The sequence below is a fragment of the Lipomyces oligophaga genome (genome assembly GCF_038497815.1).
Source record: "Lipomyces oligophaga strain CBS 7107 unplaced genomic scaffold V1516scaffold_4, whole genome shotgun sequence".
Lineage (NCBI taxonomy): Eukaryota > Fungi > Ascomycota > Lipomycetes > Lipomycetales > Lipomycetaceae > Lipomyces > [Lipomyces] oligophaga.
The window spans coordinates 1336823-1353306 of record NW_027117788.1 but is presented as its reverse complement, the minus strand read 5'-3'; the positions used below and the strand labels follow the sequence as shown (position 1 = coordinate 1353306).

At 43.6% G+C, this 16484-nt stretch overlaps 7 protein-coding genes across 7 annotated transcripts; 3 read left to right on the top strand and 4 right to left on the bottom strand.

Moving 5' to 3' along the window:
- Window positions 1-34: 34 nt before the first annotated feature.
- Window positions 35-2264, top strand: V1516DRAFT_675932 (ATP synthase regulation protein NCA2-domain-containing protein). The gene has a single exon (XM_066922329.1). The coding sequence runs from the start codon at window positions 130-132 to the stop codon at window positions 2179-2181; it is 2052 nt and encodes a 683-aa protein (XP_066777665.1). The 5' UTR covers window positions 35-129; the 3' UTR covers window positions 2182-2264.
- On the bottom strand, window positions 2206-4477 carry V1516DRAFT_675931 (general substrate transporter). Its single transcript, XM_066922328.1, has 2 exons — window positions 3726-4477; window positions 2206-3664 (listed from the first exon to the last, which is right to left on the bottom strand). The coding sequence occupies exons 1-2, from the start codon at window positions 3995-3997 to the stop codon at window positions 2380-2382; spliced, it is 1557 nt and encodes a 518-aa protein (XP_066777664.1). The 5' UTR covers window positions 3998-4477; the 3' UTR covers window positions 2206-2379.
- A 1506-nt stretch (window positions 4478-5983) lies between these two features.
- V1516DRAFT_371751 (uncharacterized protein) lies at window positions 5984-8279 on the top strand. The gene has a single exon (XM_066918961.1). It carries the CDS (start codon window positions 6382-6384, stop codon window positions 8047-8049), a length of 1668 nt encoding a protein of 555 aa, XP_066777663.1. The 5' UTR covers window positions 5984-6381; the 3' UTR covers window positions 8050-8279.
- A 1040-nt stretch (window positions 8280-9319) lies between these two features.
- V1516DRAFT_623588 (Rad9/Ddc1) lies at window positions 9320-10330 on the bottom strand (the record flags this gene model as incomplete). The annotated part of the gene is made up of 4 exons (XM_066919629.1): window positions 9320-9448; window positions 9494-9819; window positions 9875-10154; window positions 10211-10330. Coding segments are annotated over 4 exons (855 nt in total), but the record flags the coding sequence as incomplete, so codon positions are not given.
- A 1502-nt stretch (window positions 10331-11832) lies between these two features.
- On the top strand, window positions 11833-13194 carry V1516DRAFT_623683 (CTLH/CRA C-terminal to lish motif domain-containing protein; the record flags this gene model as incomplete). Its single annotated transcript, XM_066919632.1, has 3 exons — window positions 11833-12348; window positions 12402-12713; window positions 12769-13194. The coding sequence occupies 3 exons, from the start codon at window positions 11833-11835 to the stop codon at window positions 13192-13194; spliced, it is 1254 nt and encodes a 417-aa protein (XP_066777661.1).
- An 84-nt stretch (window positions 13195-13278) lies between these two features.
- Window positions 13279-14411, bottom strand: V1516DRAFT_675913 (uncharacterized protein). Its single transcript, XM_066922327.1, has 3 exons — window positions 14173-14411; window positions 13699-14112; window positions 13279-13647 (listed from the first exon to the last, which is right to left on the bottom strand). The coding sequence occupies exons 1-3, from the start codon at window positions 14354-14356 to the stop codon at window positions 13313-13315; spliced, it is 933 nt and encodes a 310-aa protein (XP_066777660.1). The 5' UTR covers window positions 14357-14411; the 3' UTR covers window positions 13279-13312.
- A 72-nt stretch (window positions 14412-14483) lies between these two features.
- V1516DRAFT_675910 (uncharacterized protein) lies at window positions 14484-16368 on the bottom strand. The gene is made up of 2 exons (XM_066922326.1): window positions 15371-16368; window positions 14484-15319 (listed from the first exon to the last, which is right to left on the bottom strand). Exons 1-2 carry the CDS (start codon window positions 16312-16314, stop codon window positions 14572-14574), a joined length of 1692 nt encoding a protein of 563 aa, XP_066777659.1. The 5' UTR covers window positions 16315-16368; the 3' UTR covers window positions 14484-14571.
- Between the last annotated feature and the right edge of the window lie 116 nt (window positions 16369-16484).

Here is a 16484-nt window from a genome sequence, read left to right as displayed (position 1 = left end):
AGACTTAGTCGGAGAGTGACGTAAACTTGATCTGCAGCAAATTTGATCTGGTAAGCTGGATTAAAGTAGCTAGCAGCTGTCCAGATCAATCGTGGCTGGAAGTGCTCAAGTTTAACGTGGCATTACACAATGAGTACAATCGTGGATGATCGTGTACGGGCATTGTATGGCCAGCTGGAATTGCTAGCTTCAGTAACGCTGCCTAGTGTTCTGGCACCTAAGATTGGAGTCCGGGGGCCAGGTGGCCTTGATTCAGGACTTTCGACGCCGGCAGACGAAAAGAGTTCCACTTTGGCTTCCACGGAGGCCATGTTGATGATATTGAACAAGCTTATGGTTCGCCCGGGGGAGCCTCGACCTACCTTAGCAAGTTTATCTTCCTTATTGAATCAATACCTTCTAGTGGCGCCAGACCTTCAGCTTGCTTCATCGAGAAAACAGCTCGCAGAGAGTAATGATTCAGAAAATGTGAAAGCTTACCTTTCGAATGATGATGCTGATGACATCTGGGAAGACTACGAGGAATCAGATGCAGATGGCGAAAAGCAGGTCGAGTGGTTCGTCATTGCTTCCGCGACCATTGTGCTGTATGGTCATATGCTGGAGGCTCTGTTGAGTCAAACACTGCCATTAGCAGAGGACATCTATTACTGGGACTCAGTTCTTACGGGCCCCGGCGGTCTACTGGTTCACTCAATTCAAGTTGCACCTTTAACTTTGTTGTCAGCTACGAAGGAAATCTATAACGATGCTCGTGCCCGAGTGGAAACTGTCCGTCCATCGCTTTCACAGTGGATCTCAACATTGCGAGACTCATTTGCTCGACGACGAAGACAGGTACGTAGAATGTCAAGCTGGAGTAAGATAAAGCCTCCCGGGCTTTCTTTACTTCAACTTACAGTATCTCCTTTGTCTACAGTCTACAAGGATATCCAGAAGAAGCAGCAACGACTGCGAAAGCTCAGAGAGCTTCAATCAGCATCTTTGGGCATCTTAGTTGGAGAATCGATATCTTTAAATATGCACTCTGACTGGCGGAGAAATGTGGAGCACACGATTGATAAATTAGAGGTTATTCTACAAGGAGTTGTGGATAACTCTGACGAATCCACTGTTGAGCGATTTGAGTCTAAAGTACTTGGATCGTCAGATATGCCTAAATCTCGAAGACCACCGTATCTGCTTGCGGAGAGGATGACTCGAATAGCGAATACATTAATACCACAGCAAGCGATCGCCCAGAAGCTAGAGATCCAGGCATCTGGAAAACCACCTTTTCTGATCCGTTATTGGCCGGTCATAATATTTGGTTTTACTTTTGGAGGTACCATGTTGCAAATTTTGGTCAAACGTCGAGCAAGTATTGCAGAGTGGTGTCAAGATGCTGCAACTACAGCTGCTGATTTCTGGAAGAATTGGATTCTGGAGCCAGTGAAAAGTATCATCTCTACGATCCGCCATGATGATGATGCACAAATAGCGATTGTCGGCAAAAAAAGTCTTGAGGCAGATATGGACTCGTTGGAGAGAATGGTCGTTGATTTTGCGATTGATACGAACAAGCGAGCAGCGGGAGGAGCGCTATCAAATGTTGATGTCGAAATAATCAGAGATAATGTTCGAGAAGGTGATTTATCAGCAGTTTTGCGAGTGTATGAGCAAGAATTGAAGTCCCCTTTTCGCAATGCACTCCAGGGAGAACTGATCCGCACACTTTTGATCCAAGTCCAAAAAACCAAGGTCGATGTTGAAGTAGCGATTTCAGGAATCGACAGACTTTTGAAGTCGCAAGAACTCGTGTTTGGAGTTGTCGCTGCGTTACCGAGTTCTGTCATCACTTGGTTCACATGTAAATTCATTTACAACACCTATAATGGCAAAGGGATTCGAAGCAAATCTGAATTGCGAGCATCTGTTGTTCGGACACTAGGTAATATCGAGCGTATGCTGACAGTGTATTCCCTTGGCAAGTCGGGCCAAGCTTGGCTGTCGTATTCTGAACTAGGTGCCATTTTATGCGAGGTTCATGTTCTACGAAATTCAGTCGAAATACTACCGCGGCAGTTGAGAGGTGATTGGTTCCGTGATCTGGGAGATCTCGAGAACATGAAATTAGGTGTGCTAGGACAGCGCAGTACGGTGGACAGAATTTGGCATGTATATGGAAAATATCTGTTATAAAATTTTTCTACGGGGTAACTGAAGTTGGTGCCAAAAAATTATCATTAAATAAAATCAATATAGAAAACTTTTAAACTCCTCTACAACACCATCAACCAAAACCAAAACAGATCCTAAAGAAGTCTAATATAATTAAACCAACGCTGGCTGAAACCAGCACATTAAATATAACAAGCAAAAAAATAGCCATATTAATTTTCAGCTATCAAAATACTGAATATTACCATCTGGACCATGAACAATTTTCACAGTTCCTAGTTCAATAGCCTGGGCAATCGAGTCAATTCTGCTGGATCGTAATCTGTGACGTTCAGTGTTTCCAGTCAGACTTGACCATAAGGAGTCTCCATGCTCAAAAATTTCATCCATTTCTTCCAATGTTCTTCGCTTTGTTTCCGGAAGCACGAGCCAAACATGAATAAATCCCAAAATATTCAGGCTACCAAAAATGAAAAACAATCGCCATTCAATTGCACGTAATAATGGTGGTACGGCAAGTCCTAGCGCAAAATTGCAAGCCCAATTAGTAGCTGTTGCTAAAGAAACAGCTTTAGCTCGGAAACTAAGCGGTATGATTTCAGGAGGATACATCCAGGATATTGGACCCCAAGAAACAGCGAAGGAGGCAACTGTCAGGTATGCACACGCCTGAATCGAGCGCGTCGCCGTCGGATGATTTAGCACTACCCAAGTATAAGACTGATTAGGAATGGGATTAGGACTGCCAAATTTAGCTAGAAGTCCACCAGTGATAAACGTAAATGCTGCCATGAATAATGATCCAATAAGAAGGGTAGGCCGTCTACCCCAGCTGTCGGTCCAAGCTATTGGGGGAATGGTCATGACCACGTTAATAATATACTGAATAGAGGATGCAAGAAGTGAGTTTGATACGCCAGCCGATTGGAGAATATATACGATGTAGTACATTAAAAAATTAATCCCGCATAGCTGAGACCACATCTGGACAGCACATGCAAGAACGACTCGCTTCAATATTGGGGAGCGAAGCAGCTCCCGAAATCCGTGCGATTCCATTTCTCGTTCAAGTCGATATTGATCTTCGATTTCCTTATATTCAGCCAAAACTAGAGGATTGTTGATATTATTATCAGGTGTCCGCAATGATGCCAGTACTAATAAAACTTCATCCCAGCGATTTTTGGAGGCTAACCAACGGGGCGATTTTGGGAACCAAAACAAACCGATGAAAAGGATGATAGCGGGTAATGCCTGAATTGCCCAAGGAACACGGAAGGCAGCTTGAGAGTTCACGTAGGAAAAGCCGTATTGGATGAAATATTGAATTAGAATACCCCAAGTAACTGCAAACTGCTGGATTGAGACGACACGACCGCGGATCTTGCGTGGAGCAATTTCAGACTGGTAGATTGGAACGAGCGCAGATGTAATTCCAATGCAAAGACCAGAAATGACCCGGCCAACTATTAAGAGGGGTACACCGTTCGAACTGGCTTGAAGTCTGCAGAAAATAATTAATCATAAAGCCGGATCAAATCACTGAGATTGAATCAAACACTTACGCGCAGCCGATCATCCAAAAGCATGCTCCGACTTGGATGGCGACTTTTCGAGACAATGCATCACCAATGTAGCTCGAACATATTGCACCAAGAATCGAGCCACCAGCCATAGCTGAAGTTATGCCACCTTGACGAGTGCCCAGCGGGTTGCCATAGTACTCAGTGTACTGAGACGTACCCAGAACGGCAGACATAGATGCGATATCGAACCCGAAAAGGGCTCCACCAAGGGCAGTGAACGAGGAGATAGTGTATACATTGAGCAGTTTCATGGCTAGTTAAAAGACAGAAACCAGCACGGCCGAGACAAGGACCACGACTGCACTAGCAGAGAGTGCCGCAGCAAAGGGTCCAGACAAGATAATCAGACACTTATAGCAGGATCACAATAATGCTCATTGCTCGAGAAGAATAAATGCGCATAATAAAACGCGGAGAACTAAAAGATGCCCACGCAGAAATTCTAGGTGGAGAGAAACCGATGATGCCAGGAGGCTTATTGTGTCCCATGGCGAAATCGGTTCCGAGGCCGTTTAGTTTTTAGATCATTTCATTTATCATTTGTTCCGCTCTGGCTGCAGATCGTCCGCTTAATCGAACAGCCACCCAGTCGCCTATTGTTTATTACGGTGGGGAAAACGCTTGCAGTGAGGTCATCGCCTCAGTCATGTGATGAGATCATGTGATGCTAGGACAGATGGTGGTGGTGGTGCGTGCTAGAAGGTTGGCATTGAGCAGACCAGGAGATTGCGACTAGTGACGGAAGAGAACTAGGGGGGGAAGCAGTGAATTTAAATGGAATTTGGGTTGCGTCCCATGGTCTAATTGCTTAGCGATGGTGACTTTCATGTTAGAACGGTATCGCACGCATTCTGGCGTGCACAATGCGCGTCTATCGCGGTATCTCTGTGAGTTGACCTGCTGCATTGTCGCTACCTCGGCTGCTGTCTAATTTTGCTCGGTTACGAGATCTTGCACGGTTCCAATTCGTATTCGCCCTGTCTCGTATAATTATGCATCTTTTGGTAAGTAAAAACTAATTGCACTATATCCTGCTCGGCCTGCCTTGGCTCATACATGATGCATTCTTCAGTTTCGTTATCTTTTCTCTCACTGAGAAAGTAAACAAACAATAGTGGCTTCAATCACGTGGATTTGACAATGTTTACATGTTCTTGTGTCTGTGCGGTGGCTTGATGAGGGTATCCGGGTTTTGTGTCCTAACTAGGAATCTGGTCTGGTACCGCCCGTGTAGAGCTTTCTGGCTGCGGGAGAGCTCTTTTCATTGCGGGAGTTGAACGCGAGACACGATCTGAACACCGATCGGAGGTCGGATCGCAAACTAAGAACAGATAAAATTGCATTCACGTAGACAACCTTCAGTAGATTTTCTGAACTCTTTCACTGGACATCTGCTCCATAATCGACGGGCGAACAATCCCATGAGTATCCTGATAGCTCTGGCGTTTGAACGGTGGCGCCTCCCAATGCGCGTTATTTGCACCTGTTCTCTCGAACAACACAAGCGAGTCATTCTCGCCATCAGATAACTAGTTTTGGCTGGTGAGAAACAAGTGCGTTCGAGCGGCAAATTCACAGGTCGCTGTGGTTCCGCAAGAATATGCTATTTGCCTTGCAGAAGGTCGGACTGGCTGTCTCTATTTTCGTATTTCGACATCTCTCAGCGAGCGAATGCAGATGCCTTGCTCTTTGGACAGATTGGACACCAGCAACGGTTGGAAACTTCGACAGTACGATTTCTATCCAAATCGAGCACGACCACAGTTCAACCAGATCTGTCTGCCTTTATCGGCGGTGGTTGCAGCAGTGGTTGCGGCAGAGCGAACTACAGCTGCACTAGGACGGTATTCCTATCTCAGCTCTCTGAAGCTCAGTGGTCTCGTGCACATGGCCTCGCCCTCGTCGTAACGCCGACAAACAAATATAAACAATAACAAACCGCCGGAACAGGCTCATTAACGCGATACTACTACTACTTTCATGTCCGACCTCCCTTTCCTTTTGCTTCCTGGCCTACTTGCTTACGCTCTCCAGCTTTCGCCATAGCCCGGCATGCTAACGGCTCATCTGCCAGCTTGCCCATCGGCACACGAATACGCGAGCGCAGCCATAGAGTTATCCCCTGTTTTGGTCCGTTCTGGTTTTCTCTTTGGCCTGTGGAGTGTGTCCGATTGCCCCCTCTAGATACATACGCCTAGACCACATCTCAGCTCACGACGTTCGTGATCATTGATATCCCCGCCTCTAGTTGTATATATCTTATCGTCGATCCCATTTTTTTTATTTCTCATAATTGCCCTGTCTTTGCTGTCTTCTCTCTCCCCCGACCATTCTCTTCCCCTGCTTCCAGTGTTGTTCATCCTCTATCGTAGTATTCCACACTCGGGACCTTTATTTACCGCCTTCCCTTCTTGCCTTTCGTCCTCCCAACCCGCTCGGACCCACCGTTTGCCTCGACTTCCGCTCACCTCACACCAACAGAGAGAATTCGCTGCCTACACATCTCCTCTATTTACAGTTTTTCTCCAGTTTGACTTCCCTTCCTTAATTCGTTTTGTGCTTGTTAACTTATCTTTTTCTATTTTGCTCAGTTTGATTCGGTTTGTCGCTCGCTTGTTGCACCTCCTAGACAGAAATGTTCTCTAAGCTGAAGTACCGTCTGCTGAATTCGGCAGATGAGAATCAGCAAGTGCTTCCTACATCTGCTCCACCTCCTCTGCATCCACCGGCGTCTCCTCCGCCGCCCATCATGACTCCCATGGCCGAGTCCTCCTCTGAACACCGAGCTTCGGTCGTCTCATTGGTGAAGCCTCCAATCTATCGAATCGAGACCTCCATCAATCCCTTACAGACAATTGGCCAATTAAAAGCTCGCCGCGCTTCGATCTACGATCTGCAATACGTCCTTCTATTTTTCGTTGGCGTCTTCTGCTTATTCGTTGCTGACGACCCTCCTATTGTTGTCAAGATCATCGTCTCGTTACTTCTTCTCATTGGTCTTTTTATTCCAATTACTTCTCAGATTCTCCTGCCTGCGCTGCCTATTTTTGCTTGGCTACTTCTGTTTACGTCTTGTCAGTTCATTCCATCCGAATGGAGACCGCCCATTAGGGTATCTGTTCTCCCTACTCTTGAGACTGCTCTTTTCGGCGCGAATCTCTCGGAAATTCTTTCTTCTACGCTCAACTCGGTTCTGGACATCCTTGCCTGGCTTCCTTATGGCGTTATGCATTACGGTGGTCCTTTTGTATCCGCGGGTCTGATCTTTTTGTTCGGGTCTCCCGGCTCACTTCCCGTTTTTGCCCGTTCCTTTGGATATATGAATCTGATTGGTGTCACGACTCAGCTTATGTTTCCTTGCGCCCCACCTTGGTACGAATTTGCCAATGGCTGGCAACCCGCTAACTACGGGATGTCCGGTTCACCGGGAGGTTTAGCTCGGGTCGACAAAATTTTTGGAATAAATCTATATTCAAATGCCTTTGGCGCATCGCCTCTTGTCTTTGGAGCTTTTCCTTCTCTCCATTCGGGTTTCTCTGTTCTAGAATGCCTCTTTTTGAGTCATGTCTTTCCTCGGCTTTCCCCTCTTTTCATTTTCTACGTGATGTGGATCTGGTGGAGCACGATGTATCTCACTCATCATTATTTCATCGATCTAATTGGCGGTGCACTTCTTGCGATAACCGTCTTTCTGATCGCGAAATGGAATTTTTTACCAAGCTCTCAAAAGGGTAAGAATTCCAGATGGCAGTATGAGTACATCGAGCTCACAGATATCAATGCAGATGCTGTTCGAAATATGATGCGACGCCAGCAACGTCGTGCGCGAATGTCTTCATCGTCTACTTTGCATCGGCCTCTCTATAGTAAAGGTGATGACGACGTTGACTCTCTCGACGATATAGATGAATTCGATCCTAATTTGGACGAATACAATCCTGATTTAGACGACACTCTCACACCTCTGGCTACGTCTCCGTCAGATCTCAGCAACCACTATAGTTCAACAGGGCTTGTTCGGTCACCACAAAGTCCACTTTCTCAACCTTCCGGTGCAGCGTCGCCTCCTACCGCGATTGATCCCAGCAACATGGGATTCACTGACGCTACAGCCGCCGATTACTTCAATCAGCCAACAGCCAAAGACCGCGAGGAAGATCTTTACCAGGCTGACTTCAACGATCCGCACAATACAAGTTTTGAGGAGGATCCGAATAATCCTTATCAAGACTATTATGATACCGATCGTGGCGCTCATGGCACACAGGCCAAACAGGAGTCAGAAAATAGTCCATATCATTAGAGGTGCCATTATCGTTGTACTGTAGTCCCATTATAATGTTTAATCATCGGTCAACCTGGCGCTATGAATTATTTCGGTCGGCCTATAAATAGGCTTAGGTTCCTTGTCGGCCAACTTACTGTTCCATTCTATTTCATCACAAATTTTGCATTTCGGTTTTCGGTTTATATTTGCATTTTTTTGCTCTTTTCATTTAATTATATCAGGTGTTTTTTGGTGAGTTTGAAAGTTATTCATAATGAGCGAAGCTAAAAGTTGATGTTTTCTCCAAAACAAAATTCACGAATCAAAGCTACACTGTATTTTAGATTATTTGACTTTTCCTAAAGTTAATGTATGGCATATGCTTGCAGGAGATGAATTACGAACGCTTGTTTTTATTTGACAACATGTACGATAAATGGAGGAAGTGCGAAAAAAAATTATTTTATATGCAATTTTATGCTCATTTATTTCGAAATTATAAATCTTCCAAAGGTATTGCCTGTGTAGAAGCTAGTTGAGTAGGGGCGATTTGGGATTGTGCTAAGTCATGATTAACAAAGAGGTCATTGTCGACTGTCTGTGGACTTTCAAATGCATTTTCAACGCTGTCGGAATCAAGTAGTCTTCTAGGTTGATGCCGCGTATTAAGTCGGGTTGTCGAGGTTTTCTGAGCCTGCATGTCGCCTGTATCATTGGAATTGTCTTGAATCTGCGTTTCATCTTGGGAGTAATCTTGTGAGGGAAGTATTTGCTCATGGCTGTTTTTGTGCCCTCCTTCTTCACCCCATACAACTCTTAAGTCTGAAAAATCAGTTGATTGGTGCGTAGACGACCGAGAAGTTGAACGAGCAAGATTACGATTGTCAGATGTAGTTGAACTCTCCGATATTTGATTGTTGATTTTAAACGGGGCCACGAAAGGCAATCGAGGAAGTATTGGCGGCGGTAGAGGTAAATGTAACGACTCGTCTCGAATCTCCGTCGTTTTTTCATCATCATGTTGTGCGATTTGCGATGGAGAAGTAACAGCTGACGATTGAGAATGAGTTGTGTGCGACTCTGTTCTTTGTCGCTTCCGAGCAGGCAATGGACATTGTGCATTCTCGGCATTAAATAGGAACTGGCGGATCGGGCTCTGCGTTGAAAGTAATTGAAGATGGTCTGCAATTGCTGGTGTGTCTTTGACCGTACTCTTCACCGGATATTCGTAAGAGTAAACTCTGCTTGTCAACTCCGGTCTGGATTTGCGTGTTGGCAGAGTTGTGGCGTTATTAGTATCACCAACAGCCGCTGTGAATAACAAAAAAGTCGCCTTTATTGCTCCAATTTCAAATTCAAAAACAATAGGCATAGTCGGCTCGCCAAACGATCCTCGAATATCAGCGTCGAGACCCTGAGCCAATGCAACAAGGGCCTAGTAAAATTAGAAACCGAAGAAAACAGACGAAAATTAACTCACACGAAATTCCTTCAAACTGAACGCGGTGCCGGCTTCGTCATCAGCAAATACGTGATCAAATTCGACGCTATCCAGATGAATCGAAGTCTGCAACGGCTGTTTTAGAATTTCTTGGTCTTTTACTGCTGCCTCCGTAAAACTCGTAAGAACGACTTGGTCTGGAGTGAATTGCATACTGAACGCTTCCGCACGGCTTGAGGTGTGTTCAACATAATCCCGTAATATCGTGGCTTTGATTTCAAACGTGTTGGCGTAGTCGTCGGCAGAGTGAAGAACCTTGTATGGCTTCGCACTTTCGTACCCCATGCGGTAGGTTTTTGTAATTCCTTTCAATATTATGAGACTCCATTTATTCTAGCACCTTTGAGATATGAAACTTACCATATCGACAATGGAATTGAACTACCAATCTACTTTCCTTATGAGTATTATCCAATCTAACGTCGCATTTCTCGACATTCACGTCTTTTTCATGTTTTCGGAATATCGTGACCAGAAATCGTGTTTGCACTTCAATACAAACACGGTCACCGTGGTTATTAATCGATTGAGATGAATTATATTTTCCACTCTTCTTGATTATGTACTTATCAAAAAACTCCTTGGATATTTGAATCTGCGCGAACACAGATCGCGTAGCATTCGTACAGCAGATGTCAATCTAAGGCAATAATTAGTCTCCTAATCCTCTATTCATGGTACCATTACAATTCCTACCTCTTCATTTTTCACGTCAAGCAAGATCGTATCAGAAACACGACTTAAAGCATTCAAACTTCGTGCCCAGTCTCTGAGCCTATTCCCAGATGCTATTGTTACCGCAAACTGCGCCGCCATTTTCTCCAGATTTCTAAAGGCCCAGCTTAAATTGGGAATATGACTTCCGTTTAAATCGTGTATGATTGTATCTGTCTATTTGGCCTCGCCATTGCGATAATTTCGTTACATTCAATAAGTATGTTCGCTGGAATCTTTTGGTGCTGAGAATCACGTGTCTAGCTAGACAAGACGCGTGTTTTCTGTCTGTCGCGTAAGGGTCGAAATGAATCTTGCCAATTACAACATTCAAAAGCACTTACCTATTAAAATCTTTAGCCGAGCTGCAACTAATATTTCTTAAAGCTTTTATGTTACATCAATAATTCCAATCATTCTGGTATTTTAAAACAAGCCTGACCTAATCATATTATTCCAACTGAAGACTGTTAGTGCGTGTACTCAAACCCTACCAGACCGCTAATTATTCGTAGACAATTTGCAAACTGCCAGTCTTACAATTTATTTGACACTTGGCTTACTTATTGCCTACGGATGTTTTCATCGCTTGTCGCACTATTTGCCAGTCACTCATCTAAAAGGTTTTTAGAAATCCGATAGAAATGGTATCAAGCTTTGAACTAATGTCTAATTCACAATGATTCGAAAAATCAGCTAGACTAGAAAAATCTTTCTGCTTGCAGATCAGGTGGTTCTGGAAAGTTCTCTATAAAATAGTTCCTATGTCAATCATGATCTTGAATTTGAACTACTATTACCAGATTCATATTTGTTTACCAGAAGCCCATTCAAATTAGCACTAGCTCTGATTATCTTCAATCCAAGAATAGATTTCGTCTTGTAAAGGATCTTGCGGCAGAGAAACTAAGGTTCAAATAGTTCGCTTATAACTTTATAATATGGCGTAACAGAAAGCCAAGATCATCATGAGAAACGTCTTAGTGTTCTAGCTGTTTGAAATTGATCTCCATTCGGTCCTAATTGGTAATTTGCATTTCTTGCACTTTTTGTAATAGATTTTGCTTGAAAGAATTGGGTAGTGTAGGTTAATTGTCTAGATCTGATGGTCTACACTCAGATCAAAAGCTCGTTGTTCGTACTAAGCAGAAAACCATCACTTAAATGAAATATGGATCCACTAAGAATGACATCGCAGAACTTGAATCTCCCAAAAGTAACGAACCCCACGCTCAGGGCCTAACTCCCAGCATTAGATGAACAAAGTGGCTTGCCTTGAGTGTTTAACTAAACATGATTTTGCAATCACCACTCTGTAAAAGCAAAAAGAGAATTTATGATACAGACAATAGACGTGATTTGCTTCCGTTGCTCTTTTGATAAAATTGGGGAAGTCGTTGGAGAAATTTGACTCGGGCTACTGCAAGTGCGGTAGTATCGGCACACTAGAACTAACCCCTTCAAATAACACATATTTACCCATCAGCGATATACTGCTGTTTAGTCTGCACACTACTTACGCAGTATTTCTAGGCGGATCTTGGTTCTATCGTTCTTTAGAGCTAGCGCAAGAAAACGCGACAGTTCAGCTGTTTTGATACAACATGTCGAAGGACTTTAATCCAGAGAATCATCTCTTATTGGTAAGTAGATTTCTGGAGCAATTTAAAGCTGGTCAACTGACTTATCTCACTGTAAAGGAGCAGGGACTGTTGAAGCTCCCTTACCAGTTGATGAGACAAAATTTCAAATCATCGCAGAAATTGATCGAGAGAGATGTTGCCTTTATAAAGAATGCTGCGAGTGAGGCGCAATTGATGGCTGAGAATGACCAAGCAAGTAGTGCGGACTCTGTGAGGCAGATCGATGTCATGATTGATCGGCTTCAGACACTTAAGCGCAAGATAGGCGAGCTCAAACATCGTGAGGACAGTTTGGTACGAAAGTCCAAAGCAAGAGTTGCACATCTTCAGGAGCTCTATACAATCGATGGTCTTGAAAGTGAGCATTATGATTCTTGGAACAAAACTCGATTGCAACGATTGCTTGTGGATGATATGCTGCGTCAGGGTTTCTTAGATTCAGCTCATCTGATAGTGAAGTCAAATCCGGACCTAGAGGTAAATATAAAGAGTGAAAATATTGATTTCAGATGTAATAACTTTAGTCATAGCCACTTGTTGATTTTGAAGTTTTGCAAAAGTGCAAATTAATTGAGCAATCACTACGTGAGGGTCACACAGAGCTAGGTCTTACGTGGTGCCAGGAGAACAAGAGCACCATGAAGAAAGTTTCAAGTCACCTCGAATTTGAAATCCGCCTACAGCAGTATATACAACATGTACGCGAGGGCCGGATGCTCGATGCTATATCTTATTATCGCAAGTATCTGGTACCTATGACAGATAATCATGCGGACCAGGTTTTGAAGGCAGCAGGCCTGTTAGCTTTTCCTCCCACCCCTGAGCTAGACAATCCGTATAAGGTGACAGCATTCAGTATTCTTAATTTATTGTTGTTCGAAATCTAATATTATTCAGGATTTATTTTCTCTGTCTCGATGGAATTATTTGGCGGACTTGTTTGTTACCACATACTACTCCATGTACGGACTGACGAAACCTTCCCTTCTTCAGATCACTCTGTCGGCAGGTCTTTCTGCGTTGAAAACCCCGAGCTGTAAAACGGGGGATCAATCAGTAAAGATATTTGCAGGATATAAAGTTCCTCTTTGTCCGATATGTTCGCCTGAGCTCGGCGAACTTGCAAAGCCATTACCCTATGCGCATCACGTCCGGAGTTTTGTTGCCCCGGACCCAGTGATGTTGCCGAATGGTAGAATATTTGGTAAGGAGGCGTTACTTGCCGCTGCCAAGAAGGCAGGGCTTCAATCTGGTCGAATCATCGATCCGTCGACTGGCGATGAATGGGATGAAAGCGCGCTACATCGTGTATTTCCGACCTAATTTTTTGTGTCGAAAGTTATTATATTTCAGCTTTTTTTGATGCATATTGCAAGGCCTGGTGTTTAAAGGGGATTATACGGGAAGTTAATGTTTTAAATAAGTTGCACTTTGATTTAGATTATTCTTCATCTGAGTCTGAGCTATCGTTGGTGTGCGACGTTTCTGGTTTTGGTGTCTTCATTTCCCTCATGAACTTTTTGAAAATAAACATGCGCGCGTCTCGTTCACTCGATTTTTTAGTAGTGTCTCCAATGCCGGAGGTTTTCCTATGGTTATAAGATGGATAATTTTGCCAAATGAACTTGCCACTACGTATACTTTCAAATCCTCCTGCTTTTGCAAGTCCTTTTATATCCCATAGAGAATATGGAGAACCTTCGAAAAGAGAAATTACTACAAGGCCATTGGGATTGAGTATTTCTGACACAGACTTTAGGAAACCGACTAGCAACTCTTGAGAAATGTTAAACTGGAATAGATGGCACTATAAATTATGTAATTTACCTTGATTTTTCAAAATATTGCGATCTTGATCCGTAATCCCACTTCCTGTGTGGGGAAAGTTAAATACGCAGCAGTCAAATTTCCGTTTCCTGATATATTTCGATTTAGTAAGCGCAGTCGCATCTACTTTATATAGAATATGAACTTTATCTGGCTTTGAAAAAGTTTCAGTGATGTTGTCGTTGTCGTTGCTGTCATTGTCATTGTCCGAAAATCCTTCATAGTCATCATCAGCAACTTCTGCAGATGAAGTCATTTTGCTTCGGTATGTTTCGAGAAAAGTTACATTTTCTTGAGCAGTGTCCGGATATTTTTCAAGCAATTCTTCCTTTGAATCCAATACTGAGGTTGTCAATCTAGAAGCCGCCAGAGAATGCGGAGGCTCTAGCAACGCTTTGGTGAAAGAAAAATCCCCTAATAATTTTACTTCAGTAATCTATTATCAATAAGCGTTATAAATAACATAAGGCATACCTTCTCCAACAAGTAAGATATTCTCATGGTGCGCATAGAAGTCAAGTTTGTTTGTGACCAGAAGCTGCGCATTGGATTTCGCGTGATGTTTTGGCTTCCCGACTTTGGCCCTCTTCGCCTGAGATTTTTTGGGCAACGAAGTATTTCCAATTCCTCTTCTTGGTTTTGGTTTTCGCGGTTTCATTTCCGGCTGGTATTTGGATATCTCTAATGATTTTCGAATAAAGTTTGCCGATGACTACTTTCTTGGAAGGTTGGGAGTCGCCTCAGTTATTCTATTGATATTACAGTTGGGTACTATCTTGAAGATCTAACGGATCACAGAATACTTTCAATTAATACAGACGCCATACCAAAATACCATATTACTCATACAAAAAAACGTAATAATAATTTTCACTATTCTCGGAGCTTTCTCTTTTGAACCCGTATTCTTTTGCTTTGTCTTATTGGCATTAGTTCGTCTTGGTCTAGCTCGACAGCTTCCATATCATTATCCGTAGCCGTAACATCTTCTGATGTGTTTGTGGTCACAGATTTATTTTCAAAAACCTCTACAAACTCGGTCTCACCAGACTTCATCTCTACAGGCTTAGATTGGCCTACCAAGACTGACTCAGTGGCCGGAAGCTCAGTCATAGGCTGCTCGTGAGATCCATCGACTTCTTTGGTCTGCTGATCATTGTATTCCAACTCTTCAGTCTCTTGAGTCTGTTCATTGCCAATAATATTTTCACTTAAGTCGTTCTGTTTCGAAATTGAAGCTCCTAACTGTCCCATTTTCTCTAAATCCACAGGAATAGTTCGATTCAAGGCCGCCCTGACATGAGCAGGATTTTTTCTCTCTTCCGAGTTGAACTTATTTTTAATCTGTCTTCGACTTCGACCAATAAACATCTGCGCAATCATTCCAAAATCTGTACCCCACATCGACAGTCCATTATAAAATAGCTCTGTTTCCGTCTGATTCCATCGCTCAGACTTTTCTCGACGAGACCAACTGGCACTAGTAACAACGTGATGTAGTGAACTAGATTCTACCTTTTCTCGTACTTCAGTTCCTTCCGTTTGGTTGTCTTCATGCCAATTACGTTGAAGAGAAGAGGGTACGATATCAATTCTACCGCCGGATATTTGTAGTTGGGGACTAAGATCAAAGTCAGATCTGAGCCAAATCAAGGCCTACAAAATTACTCACTGTCCTTTCTCCGACGTCGTTCCATCTGAGTTCATAGAGTCTCTCTGCTCAGGCTTAACTCGTTTAGAGGACTTTGGTTCATCGCCATCCAACGAAAACGGCCGATACTCATTATCGTCATCTAGTTTAATCTCGCTATCTTCATCATCCGAAACTGGAAGTCCCTTTTCACGCAGCTTTTTCTTCCCCAGCTTTTTCTGTGCTATTTTTTTCTTATCATCCTCTATTTTCTTGATCTCTTCGTATTTCGACGAGATCTTGCCGATATGCCAGTCATTGCAAAGATCGGACATTGTCACATTTTCTTCGTCAATTCGTAATTCCATGCTATTTTCGGGAGAAACAGCTCGAATTTGACGTCCCCTATGAGATCTAGGCAAAGTTTGCGAAGTGAGTAGAACTGAAATTGGCTTCTGCTCGGTCTCTGGCGTAGTATTTGCTAGCACTTTGGCAGATATTGTCGCCTTCGAAAGTGTTGCGCTTGGCTGAATTTCTGCTGCTTTGTTTAAAGTATTTTTGACAGATGAAGTTGATTTCACTTTGCCAGCTAGAAACTTTAGAGGTGTCGGCGCTTTACTTGTTCGCATATTCGAGTCACTGGCTTTATGGCTTGCTATGTCCTTGAGACCTGGTAGTGTAGCTGGTTGAACATCATCCTGCGTTTCTGTCGCATTTTCGTTCTCTGGAATTCTCTGAGTATTAACGTTAGAATTTTCAATTGCACCAGTGGAGCAGCTTTCTGCTGATTCAGTCGAAACCTCGCTAGAAATCTGACTCGAAAGCTGTGTCAAAGCTGGAGCTTCATTTGCGGGTTCCTGCTCTTCAGCCGTTGACTCGTCGACAGCTGGCCGCCGTCGACGGAACGACTGAATAGGAACAGGTGCGTGGCCTGTTCGAGACACTGGTCGTTTAAACACGGCTGTCTGAGCTGGCGAGGGCACCATGCTTGCTGAATGCTATGTTGACTGAACGAATTAGCGATTTTCGTCCAGGAATTCCCAGGCTAACGAGATGGGTGACAGTAGCGCGGTGCTTCAATACTCCCGACTGGTTCCTTTTGGCTGAAAAAGCTGCACGAGACACAGAACTTTGGGTGACATTGGGAGAGTTCCGC

Bases quoted from the DNA above. Each gene is read 5' to 3' on its own strand.
- V1516DRAFT_675932 (XM_066922329.1), top strand. From the start codon at position 130: ATGAGTACAATCGTGGATGATCGTGTACGGGCATTGTATGGCCAGCTG.
- V1516DRAFT_675931 (XM_066922328.1), bottom strand. From the start codon at position 3,997: ATGAAACTGCTCAATGTATACACTATCTCCTCGTTCACTGCCCTTGGT. The intron at 3,665-3,725 runs GTAAGTGTTTGA...TATTTTCTGCAG, and splicing joins TTTTGGATGATCGGCTGCGC to ACTTCAAGCCAGTTCGAACG.
- V1516DRAFT_371751 (XM_066918961.1), top strand. From the start codon at position 6,382: ATGTTCTCTAAGCTGAAGTACCGTCTGCTGAATTCGGCAGATGAGAAT.
- V1516DRAFT_675913 (XM_066922327.1), bottom strand. From the start codon at position 14,356: ATGAAACCGCGAAAACCAAAACCAAGAAGAGGAATTGGAAATACTTCG. The intron at 14,113-14,172 runs GTATGCCTTATG...TAAAATTATTAG, and splicing joins TATCTTACTTGTTGGAGAAG to GGGATTTTTCTTTCACCAAA. The intron at 13,648-13,698 runs GTAAATTACATA...ACATTTCTCAAG, and splicing joins CAATATTTTGAAAAATCAAG to AGTTGCTAGTCGGTTTCCTA.
- V1516DRAFT_675910 (XM_066922326.1), bottom strand. From the start codon at position 16,314: ATGGTGCCCTCGCCAGCTCAGACAGCCGTGTTTAAACGACCAGTGTCT. The intron at 15,320-15,370 runs GTGAGTAATTTT...CTTTGATCTTAG, and splicing joins ACGACGTCGGAGAAAGGACA to TCCCCAACTACAAATATCCG.